The 23,937-nt window shown below is 47.1% G+C and overlaps 1 protein-coding gene across 1 annotated transcript; it reads right to left on the bottom strand.

Moving 5' to 3' along the window:
- Positions 1-278: 278 nt before the first annotated feature.
- RNF5 (ring finger protein 5) lies at positions 279-7,396 on the bottom strand. The gene is made up of 6 exons (XM_077286119.1): positions 7,225-7,396; positions 5,566-5,584; positions 5,122-5,234; positions 4,575-4,635; positions 1,655-1,772; positions 279-1,232 (listed from the first exon to the last, which is right to left on the bottom strand). The coding sequence occupies exons 1-6, from the start codon at positions 7,323-7,325 to the stop codon at positions 1,138-1,140; spliced, it is 507 nt and encodes a 168-aa protein (XP_077142234.1). The 5' UTR covers positions 7,326-7,396; the 3' UTR covers positions 279-1,137.
- Between the last annotated feature and the right edge of the window lie 16,541 nt (positions 7,397-23,937).

Raw genomic sequence — 23,937 nt, 5'->3', positions numbered from 1 at the left:
ATTCCACATGTGTTAATTCGTAGTTTTGATGCCTTCAGTGTGAATGTACAATTTTCATAGTCATGAAAATACAGAAAAATCTTTAAATGAGAAAGCGTGTCCAAACGTGTGTGTGTGTGTGTGTGTGTGTGTGTGTGTGTGTGTGTGTGTGTGTGTGTGTGTGTGTGTGTGTGTGTGTGTGTGTGTTTTTTTTACACTAGGCAGAAAAAAAGTTGATCAAATTTAACTCTTTGTAACGCTTAGGAATAAAGCCACGGGAAATGCCCCCGGAGGACAGATGGACGACCCCCTAAAGAATATTTTTTTTTTTTTTTTGCTGGACAACCCCCTCAGAAAACTAGACGGGCGAGATACCGATAAGGAGTTTCCTAACTGACCCTTAAAGGGTTATTCCATCTGTTCACTTTATTACTGATCCATAAGACAGACAAGTCTCATTACTGGGGTGGGTTGCAGGGACCACCACGGATCCTTACAGGGCTCTGAAGTAGCGGTGGTGGCATATTCCATCTCAGGGGGTCCCATAGACACCTCGACTTTCACAGCCGTGTTCTTGAGACCGGTGGGCGGTGGGGTCCCAGCGATCGGCCCTTGGTGTATGCTGGGTCTAGGTAATAACACTTTCCTTATTCTATGGTCGTTCAATACTCTGGAACATTGTATAACCCTGTGGTTTCCATTTATGCCAGATTATAGGACTTGTACTGTGTGCTGTCATCTACAGACACTGCTGGGCTCGGGTATCAGACATGGCAGCCGTCGTTGGATTGTGCAGTCATCTAGTGCACTTTACTTAGAAGGGATAAGACGATGAGAGAAGACGTGCAGCATCAGTGCAAGGAGCCGTCAGGGCCGGAATATTGGAATCTGCATCCCACAATTGTCAACCATTTACAATGTGCAAATAAAAAAACCAGGAGGACAAATACTTACAAGTCTAAAAAGATTTACAGTGATCCGGGAGGAGGTACGTAAAGTGCTCGGAGAAGAGGAGATGATCTAGGGAGTGCGCGTATAAGGAGTCCATCTCGTAGGCCGAGGGGCGCGGGACGGGATGGAGAGGAGTTCGGAGCGAGGAGCCGGGAGTGTTCGGTATGACTAAGGCCCCCTGCTGGCGAGTGGTGTGAACTGCAAGCCTCACACGCTGATCAGCCACAGGAAAAAGAAGGCAGCAATGATGAGGAAGAGGGAGTCCGGCAGCCCGAACATCCGTCCCGGGGGGAGTCCAGTGTCTGCAAGAGCAACAGAAAACTGAAACGATAAATCTGCGTCCAATATATCACACAATGAAAAAAGCCAGAGAGCAGAGCTGAGAGCGAAGGTGCGGACCCTGATAAAGGACTGTATGCCAATGATTCATCTCTGCTAATGAGGGGGCTGCTCTCAATTACCAGCAAAATAATTGGCAATCAAGTATCAGCCGATCCACAGCACTGAGATCACAGGATGGATGAGCGCGTCCAGCAGTGACTACAGGAGGCTCCATCATGTCACTGAAGGAGCAGAAACACAGTCGAGTATCACAACTGGCTGCAATTCACATCCCGACCACTTGGTGGCCACATCGGCACATGCGGCATAAGTGTCTCCCGATAGAGTACCGCAAATCCAAGCTGGAGGAGGAGAGGTAGAGAAGGACATCAGAAGAACTTACCTGCACGCGGAGCCGACTGGAAGTCATTAGTGTTAAAAACGGTAGTAAAAAAGCCAAACGGGAAAGCACCGATGCCAAAAGACATGTGGAATCCGGTGTCTGTGAATCCCGGGACCCCCTGCAAAAAGGAAAGAAACCCGCAATGAATATAATGGGGCCTCGTATATAATGCCTACATAGCAAAAAACCTGCAGTGCGCAACCACAGAAGACCCATGATATCTATGTCTCAGGTCACTGTGCGAACCCTGGGAGGGCACTATAAGGGTTAGTTAGTTTTTGCTGCTTCTTTTTTCTGCAGCAAAACCTGATCATCTTGGCAGGAAAGAAGCTGCGGCAAAAACACAGGTTTAGGTTTGTTTTTGGTGCGTTTTTTCCTCTCTTTGTCCAGGCTAATGTCCTTGGATTTTCAGCAGCAAAAACGCTGCAAACAATGATACCTGTGTTTTTGCTGCGTTTTTTTCAACACCCATTGAAGTCAATGGAAAAACGCAGCAAAAACGCTGAAAGAAGTGACATGCTCTATGTCCAAAAACGCAGCAAAGCACAAAATACTGATCACACAATAAAACGTGTGTGCATGAGATTTCTGAAATCTCATAGCCTTACAGTACCAGCGAAGCCTATGTGCTATAAAAACGCGATACAAACGCTTAAAAAACGCATACATAAGCATCCCATCACTTGTAATGCATTCTGCAATTTTTGTGCACATGTTGCATTTTTTTCCGAATTTTTTGCGAATTTCCCACTATATTGGGAACCTCCGGAAAAAAAAAAAACACAAAAAAATCCGCAAAAAAAAAAAAAAAAAAACCCATGCGGATTTCTTGCAGAAAATGTCCGGTTTTGTTCAGGAAATTTCTGCAAGAAATCCTGACGTGTGCACATAGCCTAAAAGGCAGCTGAAAATTAGCATTAAAAAAATGCATCAAAAACGCCTTGTGTGAACTTACCCTAAGAACGCAATGCCCCGGGCAGATTATGGGCGAGAAGAGCAGCCACACAATCTACTATATAATTGTCTAAGGGTCACTTCCGTCTGTCTGTCTGTCTGTCCGTCACGGATATTCATTGGTCGCTGCCTTGGTCTGTCATCGAATTCCAAGTCGCTGATTGGTCTCGCCAGCTGCCTGTCATGGCTGCCGCGACCAATCAGCGACGGCCACAGTCCGATTAGTCCCTCCCTACTCCCCTGCAGTCAGTGCCCGGCGCCCGCATACTCCCCGCAGTCAGTGCCCGCTCCATACTCCCCTCCAGTCAGCGCTCACACAGGGTTAATGCCAGCGGTAACGGCCCGCGTTATGCCGCGGTTAACTCACTCCGTTACCGCAGCTATTAACCCTGTGTGACCAAGTTTTTACTATTGATGCTGCCAATGCAGCATCAATAGTAAAAAGATCTAATGTTAAAAATAATTTAAAAAACCTGCTATTCTCACCTTCCGTAGTCCGACGATGCGCTCGCGCCTGCTGCCAGCTTCCGTTCCCAGAGATGCATTGCGAAATTACCCAGAAGACTTAGCGGTCTCGCGAGACCGCTAAGTGATCTGGGTAATTTAGCAATGCATCCTGGGAACGAAAGATGGCGGAAGCCGCGAGACATCGCCAGAGGTTCGCTGGATCTACGCTGGATCCCGGCGGGTGAGTATATAACTATTTTATTTTTTTAACAGGGATATGGTGCCCACACTGCTAAATACTACATGGGCTGTGTAAGGCTAGTTTCACACTAGCGTTTGTAGCAGCTGCGGACTTCCTCCGTGAAGCCCCGCCCTCGGCCGCACCTCCGCCGCTAGCTCCGCCTACTTCTGCATGCAGCCTGTGTACCTATATTTAACATTAGGTACGCAGGTCGTGCCGCTGTATGCGGATGGTGCCGCATGCGTCGTTTTGACGATGCGGAAAAAAAAAAGAAATTGCTACAAGCTGCGTCCTACGCTGGTCGCCGCATCGTCAAAACGACGCATGTGGAAGCATCCGTATACAGCGGCACGACCGGCGTACCTAATATTAAAGATAGGTACACAGGCCGCATGCCAAAATAGGCAGAGCTAGCGGCGGAGGTGCGGCCGAGGGCGGGGCTTCATGGAGGAAGTCCGCAGCCCTCTGCAGCTGCTACAAACGCTAATGTGAAACCGGCCTTAGATACCGCGTGGCTGCTATATACTAGCTGGCCAGTGTTAGATACTATGTGGGCTGTGTTCTATACTACATGGCTGCTATATACTACGTGGGCAGTGTTATATACTACGTGGCTGTGTTCTATACTGCGTGCTATATACTACGTGGCCACTGTTAGATACTATGTGGGCTGTGCTATATATTACGTGGGCTGTTATATATTACGTGGCCAGTGTTACATACTACGTGGGCTGTATTATTTACTGCGTGGCCTATATTAACACATTGGGTATTCTACAATATGTATGTATATAGCAGCCACATGGTATATACCACAGGCCACGTAGTACTCCAATATACTACGTGGCCTGTGCTATATACTATGTGGCTGCTATATACATACATATTCTAGAATACCCGATGCGTTAGAATCGGGCCACCATCTAGTGCAGAATAATGAGCTAATAACATCCCCAGTGCTGCCCCCTGCAGGATACAGCCTGCAATACAACAGACTGTGCACAGCTACCGGCAGTACAGCAGCGCCCTCTGCCTGCAGCAAGTGGAGGCTGCACCACCCAGCAGCGACAGAGCCACATAAACCAAGGATCGTTCTAGTTTATACCCATCTCTCCGCTGGCATTACACGTGGCACAAATACTAATGTCTGGCACCGATTGCACAGACGACAGTGCTAATGCCCACAATCACAGGGCAATGGTCTTAAAATTAGAGTATCTGGGGTTTTGTGAAAGCTGTGCTGCTCGTCTCGGTCCACAGACAGATGGGGAGACCTACCCCCGCGGCCCGATCCTCTGGTTCTGGCCTCTGTCCCTGAGGTCTCGGAGGAGTCTTCAATCTGAAAAGTAAAGGACAGAAGTGAGGCAGGTGGGCGGCCGCGTGTGTGACGTCTGTCTGTTCGCAGGACCCATCGGTGGTCTGTGGCCACCAGACGGAAGCCCTCCAAGACTCTTACCAAACGAGGGGGGGGGGGGGGGGGGTAGGAGAGGGAGGATTTTAGATGAAAACGCGGTAATGTCCCCACGAGGAACAGTTAGGGGATCTGGGAAAGTTCAGCGTGCAAAAGAGATACAGATTCGGCATTAGAAAAAAACATTTTGACAGTGTGGATGAGCAATGAGTGGAACAGGCGGCCATGAGAGGTGGTGAGTTCTCCTTCAATGGAAGTCTTCACCCAGAGGCTGGACAGGCATCTGTCTGTTTAGTGACTCCTGCATTGAGCAGGGGGTCGGACACGATGACCCCGGGGGTCCTTCCCAGCTCTACCATTCTCTGTGCAGAGTCTTTCAAGATTTATGAAGTGCGGCCCTGGGGGAAACATTACCGGGGATCCTGCTGATTTGTGCCCCCTCTGCCGTATATCGGGATCACGTTCTCACGGCTGATCCCCGCTTTGCACACTGGACACTCCTGTCGCTCCGGCCGCGTCTCGAACCACTGGAAACAACAGAGAGAATTAGCGCCCACCATAATGTTATCAGCCGGGTATTAGGGGTCTGTGCACCTCACTGCTGCCTCAGCACGAAGCCCCCTGCACCGGTTCACAGAGTGTTAATCGGCGCTGCAGCGAGTCCAGCTGCGGCCAATCGATACAAGGTCATTTCCAACAATAGAATTGATTCTTCCCTCCACATACAGACAGTGGCCTCAAACCCTCCCCTGACCCCTATACCCCCCCACCAGTTCCTGCCGGGCAGCCGCCCCCGACATCCGCAGTGCATGCGAGTCACAAAGGGGTTAATACGGAATATAAAAGATGAGCACTCACCTGGTGAAGACACGGCCAGCTGCGGGAAAACAGAGAGAACACCGTCAGTAAATACACCTGTCAGGGCATGCTGGGAGTTGTAGTCTCGAAGACCATCGCCATAGTGAAGACTTACAGACAGCGGCCGCAGCCAGTGATATCTACCCAGAACACAATGCGGTCGCTTCTCTCCCAATATGAGGAGCATGAAATCCGCGAGACTAGAAAGTCAGGACAGAGAACCCTGATGGCTGGGGGTCACACTGCCGAGACCCCCAACGATCTGACCTGATCATAAAGGAGCGGTGACCACCGACCTATCCATTGTCTATTGGAGAACACACACAACATCTCCTCCTCAGGATGGGTCATCGATAACAGATCTGAGGGGGTCCGACATCTGACAACACCCCCAGTGTACAGAGCTGCTCTCTTCTGCACAGTGGGGTTGTCAGGTGTCGGACCCCCAATATCTTTTGAGTCGCTGCTTTCTTAGTTTTCTGTTGTGTTCCACGGGAGCTACAAGGGGTTAAAAAGGTGAGATCGGCGCTAACTCCGATCCTGGTCACTAGAACGGCGCCCCCCCCCCCCCGTGACATCACACGGCCCCTGGAATAGTCCAGTGCTGGTGGTCCTGGCTCCTCTTTCTGGGGTCTCCGCACTCCCATGTATTGATGTCCCCTATGAGCTGCATAACTCCTCCTTGTTCCTGCGGGGGCGCTGCAGGGAGCGGGGCCGGTGGCACTTCCTGCACAGATCTCAGGGACAGGACGCCGCAGAGAGCAGGTCACTCATTTCGGGGGATCAGCGACGCCTCTGACTATTAGACACGGGGAGGGGGGGACTCACCAACGGGGAGGGGGGGGACTCACCAACGGGGAGGGGGGGGACTCACCAACGGGGAGGGGGGGGACTCACCAACGGGGAGGGGGGGGACTCACCAACGGGGAGGGGGGGGACTCACCAACGGGGAGGGGGGGGACTCACCAACGGGGAGGGGGGGGACTCACCAACGGGGAGGGGGGGGACTCACCAACGGGGAGGGGGGGGACTCACCAACGGGGAGGGGGGGGACTCACCAACGGGGAGGGGGGGGACTCACCAACGGGGAGGGGGGGGACTCACCAACGGGGAGGGGGGGGACTCACCAACGGGGAGGGGGGGGACTCACCAACGGGGAGGGGGGGACTCACCAACGGGGAGGGGGGGACTCACCAACGGGGAGGGGGGGACTCACCAACGGGGAGGGGGGGGACTCACCATCGGGGAGGGGGGGACTCACCAACGGGGAGGGGGGACTCACCAACGGGGAGGGGGGGACTCACCAACGGGGAGGGGGGGACTCACCAACGGGGAGGGGGGGACTCACCAACGGGGAGGGGGGGACTCACCAACGGGGAGGGGGGGACTCACCAACGGGGAGGGGGGGACTCACCAACGGGGAGGGGGGGACTCACTAACGGGGAGGGGGGGACTCACTAACGGGGAGGGGGGGACTCACTAACGGGGAGGGGGGGACTCACTAACGGGGAGGGCCCCTTTAAGTCCTCGGCCTCAGTATTTAGGCAGCATATCTTAGAGACCCCCTAATAATATATCAGGGGGTCGCACATACAGGACTAAACGCCAGTCAGGACGTCAGTAACGTAAAGTGAGAGCTGACCGCCCTCAGAGACTCACCAGTACAGGTGTCCGCACACACTGACCACCGGCTCCCGAGCGGTCTCCAGGCAGATATTACATTCATAAGCCACACCGGGGCTGCCAGCAGCCGCCGCCATGGCAACCGAGAGACCGGAACCTTGCCGGGCCAAGGCGGAGCATAACGGAAGAGGTCCAGTAGCTTATTGGAGACTAAGGTAACCCGATCTAACATGTAATTGGTCCAAGCACTTGTCAATCACATTCGCCTGCTTTCATTGGCCAAGCTCAGTTGTTTGATGCAATCAGGTGTAATCCCTGAAAGAAAACGTTGATTGGCTGGGGAGAGTAACCTAGGGCGATAAGTGGGCGGGACAGCTGTCTGTCAGATTCAGCCCCGCCCTGTTTATGTGTATTACATAATCACATGGCATCCAGACGTAACGAACTGTTTTGTTTTTTTATTCAAGTAACTTATTGACACAAAGTAGTTTAGACAAATCCTGTTTGGAAACAAAAGCGAATGATCATACAATTATTAACCCTTCAGCTAATTTTTACTGCTTATGGGTCAAAACAAGCCAAAGGTAAACATGAAGGGCCTTCATGTTCACCTTTGGCTTTTTTTGACCCATAAGCAGTAAAAATTAGCTGAAAGAAAAAACTGTTGCCCATAGCAACCAATAGTAAGAGCTGCCTCTGACCACACCCATTCATAATTAGTCACACCCATATCCACGTCCCAACCACACCCATTTAGCACTGCCGATCACACTGTTTCATATACAATAATTATAAACAAAAAAATATGGCCACACAGTGCCCCATACTGTATAATTAACACACATGATGCTCCAAACTGTATAATGACCACACATGATGCTCCATACTGTATAATGACCACACATGATGCTCCATACTGTATAATGGCCACACATGATGCTCCATACTGTATAATTAACACACATGATGCTCCATACTGTATAATGACCGCACATGATGCCCCATACTGTATAATTAACACACATGATGCTCCATACTGTATAATGGCCCCACATGATGCTCCATACTGTATAATGGCCACACATGATGCTCCATACTGTATGATGACCGCACATGATGCTCCATACTGTATAATGGCCACACATGATGCTCCATACTGTATAATGACCGCACATGATGCTCCATACTGTATAATGACCGCACATGATGCCCCATACTGTATAATTAACACACATGATGCTCCATACTGTATAATGGCCCCACATGATGCTCCATACTGTATAATGGCCACACATGATGCTCCATACTGTATGATGACCGCACATGATGCTCCATACTGTATAATGACCGCACATGACGCTCCATATTGTATAATGACCACACATGATGCTCCATACTGTATAATGGCCACACATGATGCCCCATACTGTATAATGACCGCACATGATGCTCCATACTGTATAATGGCCACACATGATGCTCCATACTGTATAATGACCGCACATGATGCTCCATACTGTATAATGACCGCACATGATGCCCCATACTGTATAATTAACACACATGATGCTCCATACTGTATAATGGCCCCACATGATGCTCCATACTGTATAATGGCCACACATGATGCTCCATACTGTATGATGACCGCACATGATGCTCCATACTGTATAATGACCGCACATGACGCTCCATATTGTATAATGACCGCACATGATGCTCCATACTGTATAATGACCGCACATGATGCTCCATACTGTATAATGGCCGCACATGATGCTCCATACTGTATAATGACCCCACATGATGCTCCATACTGTATAATGACCGCACATGATGCTCCATACTGTATAATGGCCACACATGATGCTCCATACTGTATAATGACTGCACATGATGCTCCATACTGTATAATGGCCACACATGATGCTCCATACTGTATAATGACCGCACAGTGCTCCATACTGTATAATGGCCACACATGATGCTCCATACTGTATAATGACCGCACATGATGCTCCATACTGTATAATGACCGCACATGATGCCCCATACTGTATAATTAACACACATGATGCTCCATACTGTATAATGGCCAGTGCCACACATGATGCTCCATACTGTATAATGGCCACACATGATGCTCCATACTGTATAATGACTGCACATGATGCTCCATACTGTATAATGGCCACACAGTGCTCCAAACTGTATAATGACCGCACATGATGCTCCATACTGTATAATGGCCACACATGATGCTCCATACTGTATAATGGCCACACATGATGCTCCATACTGTATAATGGCCACACATGATGCTCCATACTGTATAATGACCGCACATGATGCTCCATATTGTATAATGACCGCACATGATGCTCCATACTGTATAATGACCGCACATGATGCTCCATACTGTATAATGACCGCACATGATGCTCCATACTGTATAATGGCCGCACATGATGCTCCATACTGTATAATGACCCCACATGATGCTCCATACTGTATAATGACCGCACATGATGCTCCATACTGTATAATGGCCACACATGATGCTCCATACTGTATAATGACTGCACATGATGCTCCATACTGTATAATGGCCACACATGATGCTCCATACTGTATAATGACCGCACAGTGCTCCATACTGTATAATGGCCACACAGTGCTCCAAACTGTATAATGACCGCACATGATGCTCCATACTGTATAATGGCCACACATGATGCTCCATACTGTATAATGGCCACACATGATGCTCCATACTGTATAATGGCCACACATGATGCTCCATACTGTATAATGACCGCACATGATGCTCCATATTGTATAATGACCGCACATGATGCTCCATACTGTATAATGACCGCACATGATGCTCCATACTGTATAATGACCGCACATGATGCTCCATACTGTATAATGGCCGCACATGATGCTCCATACTGTATAATGACCCCACATGATGCTCCATACTGTATAATGACCGCACATGATGCTCCATACTGTATAATGGCCACACATGATGCTCCATACTGTATAATGACTGCACATGATGCTCCATACTGTATAATGGCCACACATGATGCTCCATACTGTATAATGACCGCACAGTGCTCCATACTGTATAATGGCCACACATGATGCTCCATACTGTATAATGACCGCACATGATGCTCCATACTGTATAATGACCGCACATGATGCCCCATACTGTATAATTAACACACATGATGCTCCATACTGTATAATGGCCACACATGATGCTCCATACTGTATAATGGCCACACATGATGCTCCATACTGTATAATGGCCACACATGATGCTCCATACTGTATAATGACCGCACATGATGCTCCATACTGTATAATGACCGCACATGATGCTCCATACTGTATAATGGCCGCACATGATGCTCCATACTGTATAATGACCCCACATGATGCTCAATACTGTATAATTACTGCACATGATGCTCCATACTGTATAATGACCGCACATGATGCTCCATACTGTATAATGAACACACATGATGCTCAATACTGTATAATGACTGCACATGATGCTCCATACTGTATAATGAACACACATGATGCTCCATACTGTATAATGACCGCACATGATGCTCCATACTGTATAATGGCCACACATGATGCTCCATACTGTATAATGACTGCACATGATGCTCCATACTGTATAATGGCCACACATGATGCTCCATACTGTATAATGACCGCACAGTGCTCCATACTGTATAATGGCCACACATGATGCTCCATACTGTATAATGACCGCACATGATGCTCCATACTGTATAATGACCGCACATGATGCCCCATACTGTATAATTAACACACATGATGCTCCATACTGTATAATGGCCAGTGCCACACATGATGCTCCATACTGTATAATGGCCACACATGATGCTCCATACTGTATAATGACTGCACATGATGCTCCATACTGTATAATGGCCACACAGTGCTCCAAACTGTATAATGACCGCACATGATGCTCCATACTGTATAATGACCGCACATGATGCTCCATACTGTATAATGACCACACATGATGCTCCATACTGTATAATGGCCACACAGTGCTCCAAACTGTATAATGACCGCACATGATGCTCCATACTGTATAATGACCGCACATGATGCTCCATACTGTATAATGAACACACATGATGCTCCATACTGTATAATGGCCCCACATGATGCTCCATACTGTATAATGGCCACACATGATGCTCCATACTGTATAATGACCGCACATGATGCTCCATACTGTATAATGGCTGCACATGATGCTCCATACTGTATAATGACCACACATGACGCTCCATACTGTATAATGACTGCACATGATGCTCCATACTGTATAATGACCGCACATGATGCTCCATACTGTATAATGACCGCACATGATGTTCCATACTGTATAATGACCCCACATGATGCTCCATACTGTATAATGAACACACATGATGCTCAATACTGTATAATGACTGCACATGATGCTCCATACTGTATAATGAACACACATGATGCTCCATACTGTATAATGACCGCACATGATGCTCCATACTGTATAATGACCGCACATGATGCTCCATACTGTATACTGGCTGCACATGATGCTCCATACTGTATAATGACTGCACATGATGCTCCATACTGTATAATGACTGCACATGATGCTCCATACTGTATAATGGCCACACATGATGCTCCATACTGTATAATGGCCACACAGTTCTCCATACTGTATAATGATCCCACATGATGCTTAATACTGTATACTGACCCCCCTCCTGTATGTATGGCTCATATTCCCCCCCCCCCGTATGTATGGCTCATATTCCCCCCCCCATGCATGGCTCATATTTCCCCCTCCTGTATGATGCTTGGCTCATATTCCCCCCTCCTGTATGATGCTTGGCTCATATTCCCCCCCCGCCCCGCCCCCCGCTCCCATCTTGAATGGCGACGGCGCGGCTTACCGTCCTCCTTCATCCCCCCTACCCTGTCCCCCGTCCCTCATACTTACCTGTTCCTCACTGCGCGGTCATCCCTCTCGCGCTGTGTCCCGACTCCCGGCTCAGCACCTTCTTCCTGGGTGAGCGGTCATGTGATACCACTTATTATGGGTCATGAATATGTGCATATTCATGACCTTAAATGAGCCGCACCACGTGACCACTCATTCAGGAGCGCTGCAGAAGCCGAGACCAGCCATCGCTGGAGCAGGGTGAGTATTGTCTTCAAGGAGGGTGGGTGGGATGCGGGCGGGGGCGGGAGGTGACCCAACTTTTATAAAAAAAAAAAAAAAAAAACAGCCACAAACCTTGCTCAGGTGCCGCCCCCTGCATTGTCCCCACCCTAGGCACGTAGTGCGGGACAACTAATGTCCCTCCCGGGATCGCGGGGCTGACTGTCAAAATCAGGACAGTCCCGCGGGATCCGGGACGGTTGGGAGGTATGGATACCTACGCTACTGCAATGCCCTGCTCTTGGGGTAAGTGGCATAGCGAATCAGAAGAACTATACCACATTTCTAATTAGAGGTATTTGCTAATAAAATTATTATTACACCTACAACATAGTGGGATAGGATCCTGGAGATGGGAAGACCCCTTTAACCCTTTCCTCCTGTGGATGCGATGGCCGAAAATGGGCAATATTAACATTTACGTTTTTTTATTTACATTATTTATCAAATCGGTCAGACAAATTAATAGTTTCATAGATTTGACTTTTTCGGAAGTGGCGATAGTTAATATGCTTATTTTTTAAATTCCAGGTGCTTCTCACAAAATTAGAATATCATCAAAAAGTTAATTTATTTCGGTTCTTCAATACAAAAAGTGAATCTCATATATTATATAGAGTCATTACACACAGAGTGATCTATTTCACGTGTTTATTTCTGTTAATGTTGATGATTATGGCTTACAGCCAATGAAAACCCAAAAGTCATTATCTCAGTAAATTAGAATACTTTATAACACCTGCTTGAAAAATGATTGTACAATCCGAAATGTTCCCTACTGGAATGTCTGTTCAGTAAATGCACTCAGTACTTGGTCAGGGCTCCTTTGGCCTCAATTACTGCATCAATGCGGCGTGGCATGGAGGCAATCAGCCTGTGGCACTGCTGAGGGGTTATGGAAGCCCAGGTTGCTTTGATAGCAGCCTTCAGCTCGTCTGCATTGTTAGGACTGGTGTCTCATCTTCCTCTTGACAGTACTCCATAGATTCTCTATGGAGTTAAGGTCAGGTGAGTTTGCTGCCAATCAAGCCCAGTGATACTGTTGTTTGTAAACCAGGTATTGGTACTTTTGGCAGTGTGGACAGGGGCCAAAGCAAAGTTAAGGACAGCATCCAATCCAGGTGAAGTAAAAAAATTCTTTATTGTGCCAAATGCATGCACAATAAAGAATTTTTTACTTCACCTAGATTGGATGCTGTCCTTCACTTTGCTATGGTATGTACTCTTCCATTTGGGTCCAGTGGAACTAGGACGGGCATCCCTATGTCAGTTGTGCTGTCGGCTATTTTCTAATATATGGACAGGTGCCAAGTCCTGCTGGAGAATGACATTTCCATCTCCAAAAAAGCAGAGGGAAGCATGAAGTGCTGTAAAATGTCCTGGAAATCAAGGTCCCAGAGTCTGGAGGAAGAGTGGAGAGGCCACAGTCCAAGCTGCTGGAGGTCTAGTGTGAAGTCTCCACAATCAGTGATGGTTTGGGGAGCCATGTCATCTGCTGGTGTAGGTCCACTGCGTTTTATCAAGACCAAAGTCAGCGCAGCCGTCTACCAGGACATTTAAAGCACTTCATGCTTCCCTCTGCCGACAAGCTTTTTGGAGATGGAAATGTCATTCTCCAGCAGGACTTGGCCCCTGTCCACACGGCCAAAAGTACCAATGCCTGGTGTACAAACAACAGTATCACTGTGCTTGATTGGGCAGCAAACTCGCCTGACCTTAACCCCATAGAGAATCTATGGAGTATTGTGAAGAGGAAGATGAGAGACACCAGACCCAACAATGCAGAGGAGCTGAAGGCTGCTATCAAAGCAACCTGGGCTTCCATAACCCCTCAGCAGTGCCACAGGCTGATCGCCTCCATGCCACGCCGCATTGATGCAGTAATTGATGCAAAAGGACCAAGTATTGAGTGCATTTACTGAACACACATTTCAGTAGGCCAACATTTCAGATTTTAAAATCTTTTTTCAAACTCGTGTTATAAAGTATTCTAATTTACTGAGATAATGACTTTTGGGTTTTCATTGGCTGTAAGCCATAATCATCAACATTAAGAGAAATAAACACGTGAAATAGATCACTCTGTGTGTAATGACTCAATATAATATATGAGATTACATTTTTTGTATTGAAGAACTGAAATAAATTAACTTTTTGATGATATTCTAATATTGTGAGATGCAGCTGTATGTTTAACTGGGTGTTATTAATGTTTGTTTGTGTTTTGTATAGAATAATATTTAGAATTGAGAGTCCTCAGTGGTTGATACCTTTTAATGGCTAACTGAAAAGATGGTAACAAAGGACAATAAAACATTCACTCCTTATCTACGAACTGTTCCAATATTTATGGACACAACTGTTTATCACTCTCCCATAATGCCAGTTCTGTGCTGTGTTGTGTATAAATATGTCACTCTTCAGATGTTGTATTAGTCTTTGCCACTGTGTGTATTATCTCTGTACTGTGACATCACTGTGTGTATTATCCCTGTGCTGTGACATCACTGTGTTTATTATCCCTGTACTGTGACATCACTGTGTGTATTATCTCTGTACTGTGACATCACTGTGTGTATTATCTCTGTACTGTGACATCACTGTGTGTATTATCCCTTTACTGTGACATCACTGTGTGTATTATCTCTGTACTGTGACATCACTGTGTGTATTATCCCTGTACTGTGACATCACTGTGTGTATTATCTCTGTACTGTGACATCACTGTGTGTATTATCTCTGTACTGTGACATCACTGTATGTATTATCCCTGTACTGTGATATCACTCTGTGTATTATCTCTGTACTGTGACATCACTGTGTGTATTATCCCTTTACTGTGACATCACTGTGTGTATTATCTCTGTACTGTGACATCACTGTGTGTATTATCCCTGTACTGTGACATCACTGTGTGTATTATCTCTGTACTGTGACATCACTGTGTGTATTATCTCTGTACTGTGACATCACTGTATGTATTATCCCTGTACTGTGATATCACTCTGTGTATTATCTCTGTACTGTGACATCACTGTGTGTATTATCCCTGTACTGTGACCTCACTGTGTGTATTATCTCTGTACTGTGACATCACTGTGTGTATTATCTCTGTACTGTGACATCACTGTGTGTATTATCCCTGTACTGTGACATCACTGTGTGTATTATCTCTGTACTGTGACATCACTGTGTGTATTATCCCTGTACTGTGACATCACTGTGTGCATTATCCCTGTACTGTGACATCACTGTGTGTATTATCCCTGTACTGTGACATCACTGTGTGTATTATCTCTGTACTGTGACATCACTGTGTGTATTATCCCTGTACTGTGACATCACTGTGTGTGTATTATCTCTGTACTGTGACATCACTGTGTGTATTATCCCTGTACTGTGACCTCACTGTGTGTATTATCCCTGTTCTGTGACATCACTGTGTGTATTATCCCTGTTCTGTGACATCACTGTGTGTATTATCTCTGTACTGTGACATCACTGTGTGTATTATCTCTGTACTGTGACATCACTGTATGTATTATCCCTCTACTGTGACATCACTGTATGTATTATCCCTGTACTGTGACATCACTGTGTGTATTACCCCTGTACTGTGACATCACTGTGTGTATTATCCCTGTACTGTGACATCACTGTGTGTATTATCCCTGTACTGTGACATCACTGTGTGTATTATCCCTGTACTGTGACATCACTGTGTGTATTATCTCTGTACTGTGACATCACTGTGTGTATTATCCCTTTGCTGTGACATCACAGTGTTTATTATCCCTGTACTGTGACATCACTGTGTTTGTTATCTCTGTACTGTGACATCACTGTGTGTATTATCCCTGTACTGTGACATCACTGTGAATATTATTCCTGTACTGTGACATCGCTGTGTTTATTATCCCTGTACTGTGACATCACTGTGTGTATTATCTCTGTACTGTGACATCACTGTGTGAATTATTCCTGTACTGTGACATCACTGTGTATTATCTCTGTATTGTGACATCACTGTATGTATTATCTCTGTACTGTGACATCACTGTGTGTATTATCCCTGTACTGTGACATCACTGTGTGTATTATCTCTGTACTGTGACATCACTGTGTGTATTATCCCTGTACTGTGACATCACTGTGTGTATTATCTCTGTACTGTGACATCACTGTATGTATTATCTCTGTACTGTGACATCACTGTGTGTATTATCCCTGTACTGTGACATCACTGTGTGTATTATCTCTGTACTGTGACATCACTGTATGTATTATCCCTGTACTGTGATATCACTGTGTGTATTACCTCTGTACTGTGACATCACTGTGTGTATTATCTCTGTACTGTGACATCACTGTGTGTATTATCCCTGTACTGTGACATCACTGTGTGTATTATCCCTGTACTGTGACATCACTGTGTGTATTATCTCTGTACTGTGACATCACTGTGTGTATTATCCCTGTACTGTGACATCACTGTGTGTATTATCCCTGTACTGTGACATCACTGTGTGTATTATCCCTGTACTGTGACATCACTGTGTGTATTATCTCTGTACTGTGACATCACTGTGTATTATCACTGTACTGTGATATCACTGTGTGAATTATTCCTGTACTGTGACATCACTCTGTGTATTATCTCTGTACTGTGACATCACTGTGTGTATTATCTCTGTACTGTGACATCACTGTGTGTATTATCCCTGTACTGTGACATCACTGTGTGTATTATCTCTGTACTGTGACATCACTGTATGTATTATCCCTGTACTGTGATATCACTGTATGTATTACCTCTGTACTGTGACATCACTGTGTGTATTATCCCTGTACTGTGACATCACTGTGTGTATTATCCCTGTACTGTGACATCACTGTGTGTATTATCTCTGTACTGTGACATCACTGTGTGTATTATCTCTGTACTGTGACATCACTGTGTGTATTATCCCTGTACTGTGACATCACTGTGTGCATTATCCCTGTACTGTGACATCACTGTGTGTATTATCCCTGTACTGTGACATCACTGTGTGTATTATCCCTGTACTGTGACATCACTGTATTATCTCTGTACTGTGACATCACTGTGTGTATTATCCCTGTACTGTGACATCACTGTGTGTATTATCTCTGTACTGTGACCTCACTGTGTGTATTATCCCTGTTCTGTGACATCACTGTGTATTATCTCTGTACTGTGACATCACTGTGTGTATTATCCCTGTACTGTGATATCACTGTGTATTACCCCTGTACTGTGACATCACTGTATGTATTATCTCTGTACTGTGACATCACTGTGTGTATTATCCCTGTACTGTGACATCACTGTGTGTATTATCTCTGTACTGTGACCTCACTGTGTGTATTATCCCTGTTCTGTGACATCACTGTGTATTATCTCTGTACTGTGACATCACTGTGTGTATTATCCCTGTACTGTGATATCACTGTGTATTACCCCTGTACTGTGACATCACTGTGTATTATCCCTGTACTGTGACATCACTGTGTGTATTATCCCTGTACTGTGACATCACAGTGTGTATTATCTCTGTACTGTGACATCACTGTGTGTATTATCTCTGTACTGTGACATCACAGTGTACTGTGTACTATGATTTCCATGATAACTATAACCTGTTAATGTTGTGAACATTGGGCCGAGTGCTGTCTGATACATCACAGATCTGTACTGCCCCATAGTATAACATTGGGCCGAGTGCTATCTGATACATCACAGATTTGTACTGCCCTATAGTATAACATTGGGCTGAGTGCGATCTGATAGATCACAGATCTGCACTGCCTCACAGTATAACATTGGGCTGAGTGCTGTCTGATACCATCACAGATTTGTACTGCCCCATAGTATAACATTCGGGTGAGTGCTATCTGATACAGCACAGAACTGCACTGCCCCATAGTATAACATTGGGCTGAGTGCTATCTGATACCATCACAGATCTGCACTGCCCCATAGTATAATATTGGTCTGAGTGCTGTCTGATACCATCACAGATCTGGTCTTCCCCACAGTATAACATTGGGCCGAGTGCTATCTGATACATCACAGATCTGTACTACCCCATAGTATAACATTGGGCCGAGTGCTATTTGATACCATCACAGATCTGTACTGCCCCATAGTATAACATTGTGCCGAGTGCTATCTGATACATCACAAATCTGTACTGCCCCATAGTATAACATTGGGCCAAGATCTGATACATCACAGATCTGTACTGCTCCATAGTATAGCACTGGGCCGAGTGCTGTCTGATACCATCACAGATCTGTACTGCCCCATAGTATAACATTGGGCCGAGTGCTGTCTGATACCATCACAGATCTGTACTGCCCCATAGTGTAACATTGGACCGAGTGCTATCTGATACCCATCACAGATCTGTACTGCCCCATAGTATAACATTGAGCCGAGTGCTATCTGATACATCACAGATCTGTACTGCCCCATAGTATAACATTGGGCCAAGTGCTATCTGATACATCACAGATCTGTACTGCTCCATAGTATAGCATTGGGCCGAGTGCTGTCTGATACCATCACAGATCTGTACTGCCCCATAGTATAACATTGGGCCGAGTGTTGTCTGATACCATCACAGATCTGTACTGCCCCATAGTATAACATTGGGCCGAGTGCTATCTGATACCATCACAGATCTGTACTACCCCATAGTATAGCATTGGACCGAGTGCTATCTGATACATTACAGATCTGTACTGCCCCATAGTATAACATTGGGCCGAGTGCTGTCTGATACCATAACAGATCTGCACTGCCCCATAGTATAACATTGGGCCAAGTGCTGTCTGATACCATCACAGATCTGTACTGCCCCATAGTATAACATTAGGCCGAGTGCTATCTGATACATCACAGATTTGCACTGCCCCATAGCATAACATTGGGCCGAGTGCTGTCTGATACCCATGACAGATCTGTACTGCCCCATAGTATAACATTGGGCCGAGGTGTGGTGCTTGCATTTGGAAGGTTTTGCTGTGAAGTAAACATGCGGTCAAAGGAGCTCTCCATGCAGGTGAAACAAGCCATCCTTAAGCTGCGAAAACAGAAAAAAAAAACATCCGAGAAATTGCTACAATATTAGGAGTGGCAAAATCTACAGTTTGGTGCATCCTGAGAAAGAAAGAAAGAAAGCACTGGTGAACTCATCAATGCAAAAAGACCTGGGCGCCCACGGAAGACAACAGTGGTGGATGATCACAGAATAATCTCCATGGTGAAGAGAAACCCCTTCACAACAGCCAACCAAGTGACCAACACTCCCCAGGAGGTCGGCGCATCAATATCCAAATCTACCATAAAGAGAAGACTACATGAAAGTAAATACAGAGGGTTCACTGCACGGTGCAAGCCACTCATAAGCATCAAGAATAAAAAGGCTAGACTGGACTTTGCTAAAAAAAACATCTAAAAAAGCCAGCACAGTTCTGGAAGAACATTCTTTGGGCAGATGAAACCAAGATCAACCTCTACCAGAATGATGGAAAGAGAAAAGTATGGCGAAGGCGTGGTACAGCTCATGATCCAAAGCATACCACATCATCTGTAAACCACGGCGGAGGCAGTGTGATGGCTTGGGCATGCATGGCTGCCAGTGGCACTGGGTCACTAGTGTTTATTGATGATGTGACACAGGACAGAAGCAGCCGAATGAATTCTGAGGTATTCAGAGCCATACTGTGTGCTCAGATCCAGCCAAATGCAGCCAAACTGATTGGTCGTCGTTTCATACTACAGATGGACAATGACCCAAACCATAAAGCCAAAGCAACCCAGGAGTTTATTAAAGCAAAGAAGTGGAATATTCTTGAATGGCCAAGTCAGTCACCTGATCTCAACCCAATTGAGCAGCATTTCACTTGTTAAAAACTAAACTTCAGACAGAAAGGCCCACAAACAAACAGCAACTGAAAACCACCGCAGTGAAGGCCTGGCAGAGCATCAAAAAGGAGGAAACACAGCGTCTGGTGATGTCCATGAGTTCAAGACTTCAGGCAGTCATTGCCAACAAAGGGTTTTCAACCAAGTACTAGAAATGAACATTTTATTTAAAATTATTGAATCTGTCCAATTACTTTTGGTCCCTTTAAAAACAGGGAGGCACATGTTAAGGAGCTGAAACTTCTAAACCCTTCATCCAATTTTAATGTGGATACCCTCAAATGAAAGCTGAAAGTCTGAACTTCAACTGCATCGGAATAGTTTTGTTTAAAATTCATTGTGGTAATGTCTGTAACCAAAATTAGAAAAATGTTGTCTCTGTCCAAATATATATGGACCTAACTGTATGTCAGTGCATTGTATAAACCATTCAGGATCAAGTCAAGGCGATAATAAAAAATAAAAAAAATATAAGTGAGTAAAATATGTAATGAAAATATATATAAAAATTCATACCATGACATTTTCATGGAATGTAAATAAAATCTAAAAAAAAATTTAAAAAATATATATTTGGAATCGCAGCCTGTGCCACCATCCAGAGTAATAAATTATATTTATCTTGTACGGCGAACGTCAAAATGGAAAACAATCAGAATGGCGGAATCGCTGTTTTCTTTGTAGACTTTGGCTCACAAAAAAATGGAAGAAAGACCAAAAAGACGTATAAACTCTAAAGTGGTGATTATAAAAAGTACAAAAAATGAAGACCTGGTCTGCCGAAAGAAAATAAATAAACATTTATTGTCTGTACATGTCCCCGCTTAATTGTAAAGTGTTGCGGAATATGTTGGCGCTATATAAATAAAAATTATATATATATATATATATATATATATATATATATATATATATATATATACGGAATATATAGTCAGACCTGATAATGGCTCTCAGGATTAATAAGGGGTTAAACGGCTGCTCCCTCCAGCAGAGGCCGGGGATCATGACTTTCTATTGACACTGGGTAGACGTGATTATTAGAAATGACCTTTGATTGATGGCTCCAATCATCCGACCTTTGTCTCTGACAGGCTGCAGTCCTCCTCATTACATACTGCGAGCTCTCAGAGGATGGAAGATTGGAGGGGATCTGAGCCAGAGGAGAAAGGGTTAACGTGATCCCGAACTGTGAAAACAGGACCTCAACCAAACTGCAGGGAGTATAAGGGTTAACGGGGTGGTTTGCCTGACCTTGGGCCAGAGCCACATAAGGGGTTCATCATCTGCAACTATTGTACAGATCTGGGGTGCAGAAAGGGTTAATGTTCAAAGCCTGAGAAGGCCTGTGCTGCTAGAAGGGTTAATGTTCTGAGCACCTGCACATATGGGAAGCAGAAAGGGTTAATGCTGTGAGTAGCTACAGGTCTGGGGTGCAGGAAGGGTTAATGCTGGGAGCAGCTGCAGGTCTGGGTGCAGGAAGGGTTAATGCTGGGAGCAGCTGCAGGTCTGTGGTGCAGGAGGGGTTAATGCTGGGAGCAGCTGCAGGTCTGGGGTGCAGGAGGGGTTAATGCTGGAGCAGCTGCAGGTCTGGGGTGCAGGAGGGGTTAATGCTGGGAGCAGCTGCGGGTCTAAGGTGCAGGAAGGGTTAATGCTGGGAGCAGCTGCAGGTCTGGGGTGCAGGAAGGGTTAATGCTGGGAGCAGCTGCAGGTCTGGGGGGCAGGAAGGGTTAATGCTGGGAGCAGCTGCAGGTCTAGGGTTCAGGAGGGGTTAATGCTGGGAGCAGCTGCAGGTCTGGGGGGCAGGAAGGGTTAATGCTGGGAGAAGCTGGTCTGGGGTGCAGGAGGGGTTAATGCTGGGAGCAGCTGCGGGTCTGGGGTGCAGGAGGGGTTAATGCTGGGAGCAGCTGCAGGAGGAGTTAAAGCTGGGAGCTGCTGCGGGTCTGGGGTGCAGGAGGGGTTAATGCTGGAACAGCTGCAGGCCTGGGGTGCAGGAGGGGTTAATGCTGGGAGCAGATGCAGGTCTGGGGTGCAGGAGGGGTTAATGCTGGGAGCAACTGCAGGTCTGGGGTGCAGGAAGGGTTAATGCTGGAGCAGCTGCGGGTCTAAGGTGCAGGAGGGGTTAATGCTGGGAGCAGCTGCAGGTCTGGGGTGCAGGAGGGGTTAATGCTGGAACAGCTGCAGGTCTGTGGTGCAGGAGGGGTTAATGCTGGAGCAGCTGCAGGTCTGTGGTGCAGGAGGGGTTAATGCTGGGAGCAGCTGCAGGTCTGGGGTGCAGGAGGGGTTAATGCTGGAGCAGCTGCAGGTCTGGGGTGCAGGAGGGGTTAATGCTGGAGCAGCTGCAGGCCTGGGGTGCCGGAGGGGTTAATGCTGGGAGCAGCTGCAGGTCTGGGGTGCAGGAGGGGTTAATGCTGGAGCAGCTGCAGGTCTGGGGTGCAGGAGGGGTTAATGCTGGAGCAGCTGCAGGCCTGGGGTGCAGGAGGGGTTAATGCTGGAGCAGCTGCAGGCCTGGGGTGCAGGAGGGGTTAATGCTGGAGCAGCTGCAGGTCTGGGGTGCAGGAGGGGTTAATGCTGGAGCAGCTGCAGGTCTGGGGTGCAGGAAGGGTTAATGCTGGAGCAGCTGCAGGTCTGGGGTGCAGGAAGGGTTAATGCTGGAGCAGCTGCAGGTCTGGGGTGCTGGAGGGGTTAATGCTGGAGAAGCTGCAGGTCTGGGGGGCAGGAAGGGTTAATGCTGGGAGCAGATGCAGGTCTGGGGTGCAGGAAGGGTTAATGCTGGAGCAGCTGCAGGTCTGGGGTGCAGGAAGGGTTAATGCTGGGAGCAGATGCAGGTCTGGGGTGCAGGAGGGGTTAATGCTGGAGCAGCTGCAGGTCTGGGGTGCAGGAAGGGTTAATGCTGGGAGCAGCTGCAGGTCTGGGGTGCAGGAGGGGTTAATGCTGGGAGCAGATGCAGGTCTGGGGTGCAGGAAGGGTTAATGCTGGAGCAGCTGCAGGTCTGGGGTGCAGGAAGGGTTAATGCTGGGAGCAGATGCAGGTCTGGGGTGCAGGAGGGGTTAATGCTGAAGCAGCTGCAGGCCTGTGGTGCCGGAGGGGTTAATGCTGGAGCAGCTGCAGGTGTGGGGTGCAGGAGGGGTTAATGCTGGAGCAGCTGCAGGTCTGGGGTGCAGGAGGGGTTAATGCTGAAGCAGCTGCAGGCCTGTGGTGCAGGAGGGGTTAATGCTGGAGCAGCTGCGGGTCTAAGGTGCAGGAAGGGTTAATGCTGGGAGAAGCTGCAGGTCTGGGGTGCAGGAAGGGTTAATGCTGGAGCAGCTGCAGGTCTGGGGTGCAGGAGGGGTTAATGCTGGAGCAGCTGCGGGTCTAAGGTGCAGGAAGGGTTAATGCTGGAGCAGCTGCAGGTCTGGGGTGCAGGAGGGGTTAATGCTGGAGCAGCTGCAGGTCTGGGGTGCAGGAGGGGTTAATGCTGGAGCAGCTGCAGGTCTGGGGTGCAGGAGGGGTTAATGCTGGAGCAGCT

Source organism: Ranitomeya variabilis, chromosome 2 (genome assembly GCF_051348905.1).
Source record: "Ranitomeya variabilis isolate aRanVar5 chromosome 2, aRanVar5.hap1, whole genome shotgun sequence".
Taxonomy (NCBI): domain Eukaryota; kingdom Metazoa; phylum Chordata; class Amphibia; order Anura; family Dendrobatidae; genus Ranitomeya; species Ranitomeya variabilis.
This window is presented reverse-complemented; position numbering and strand designations above follow the sequence as displayed.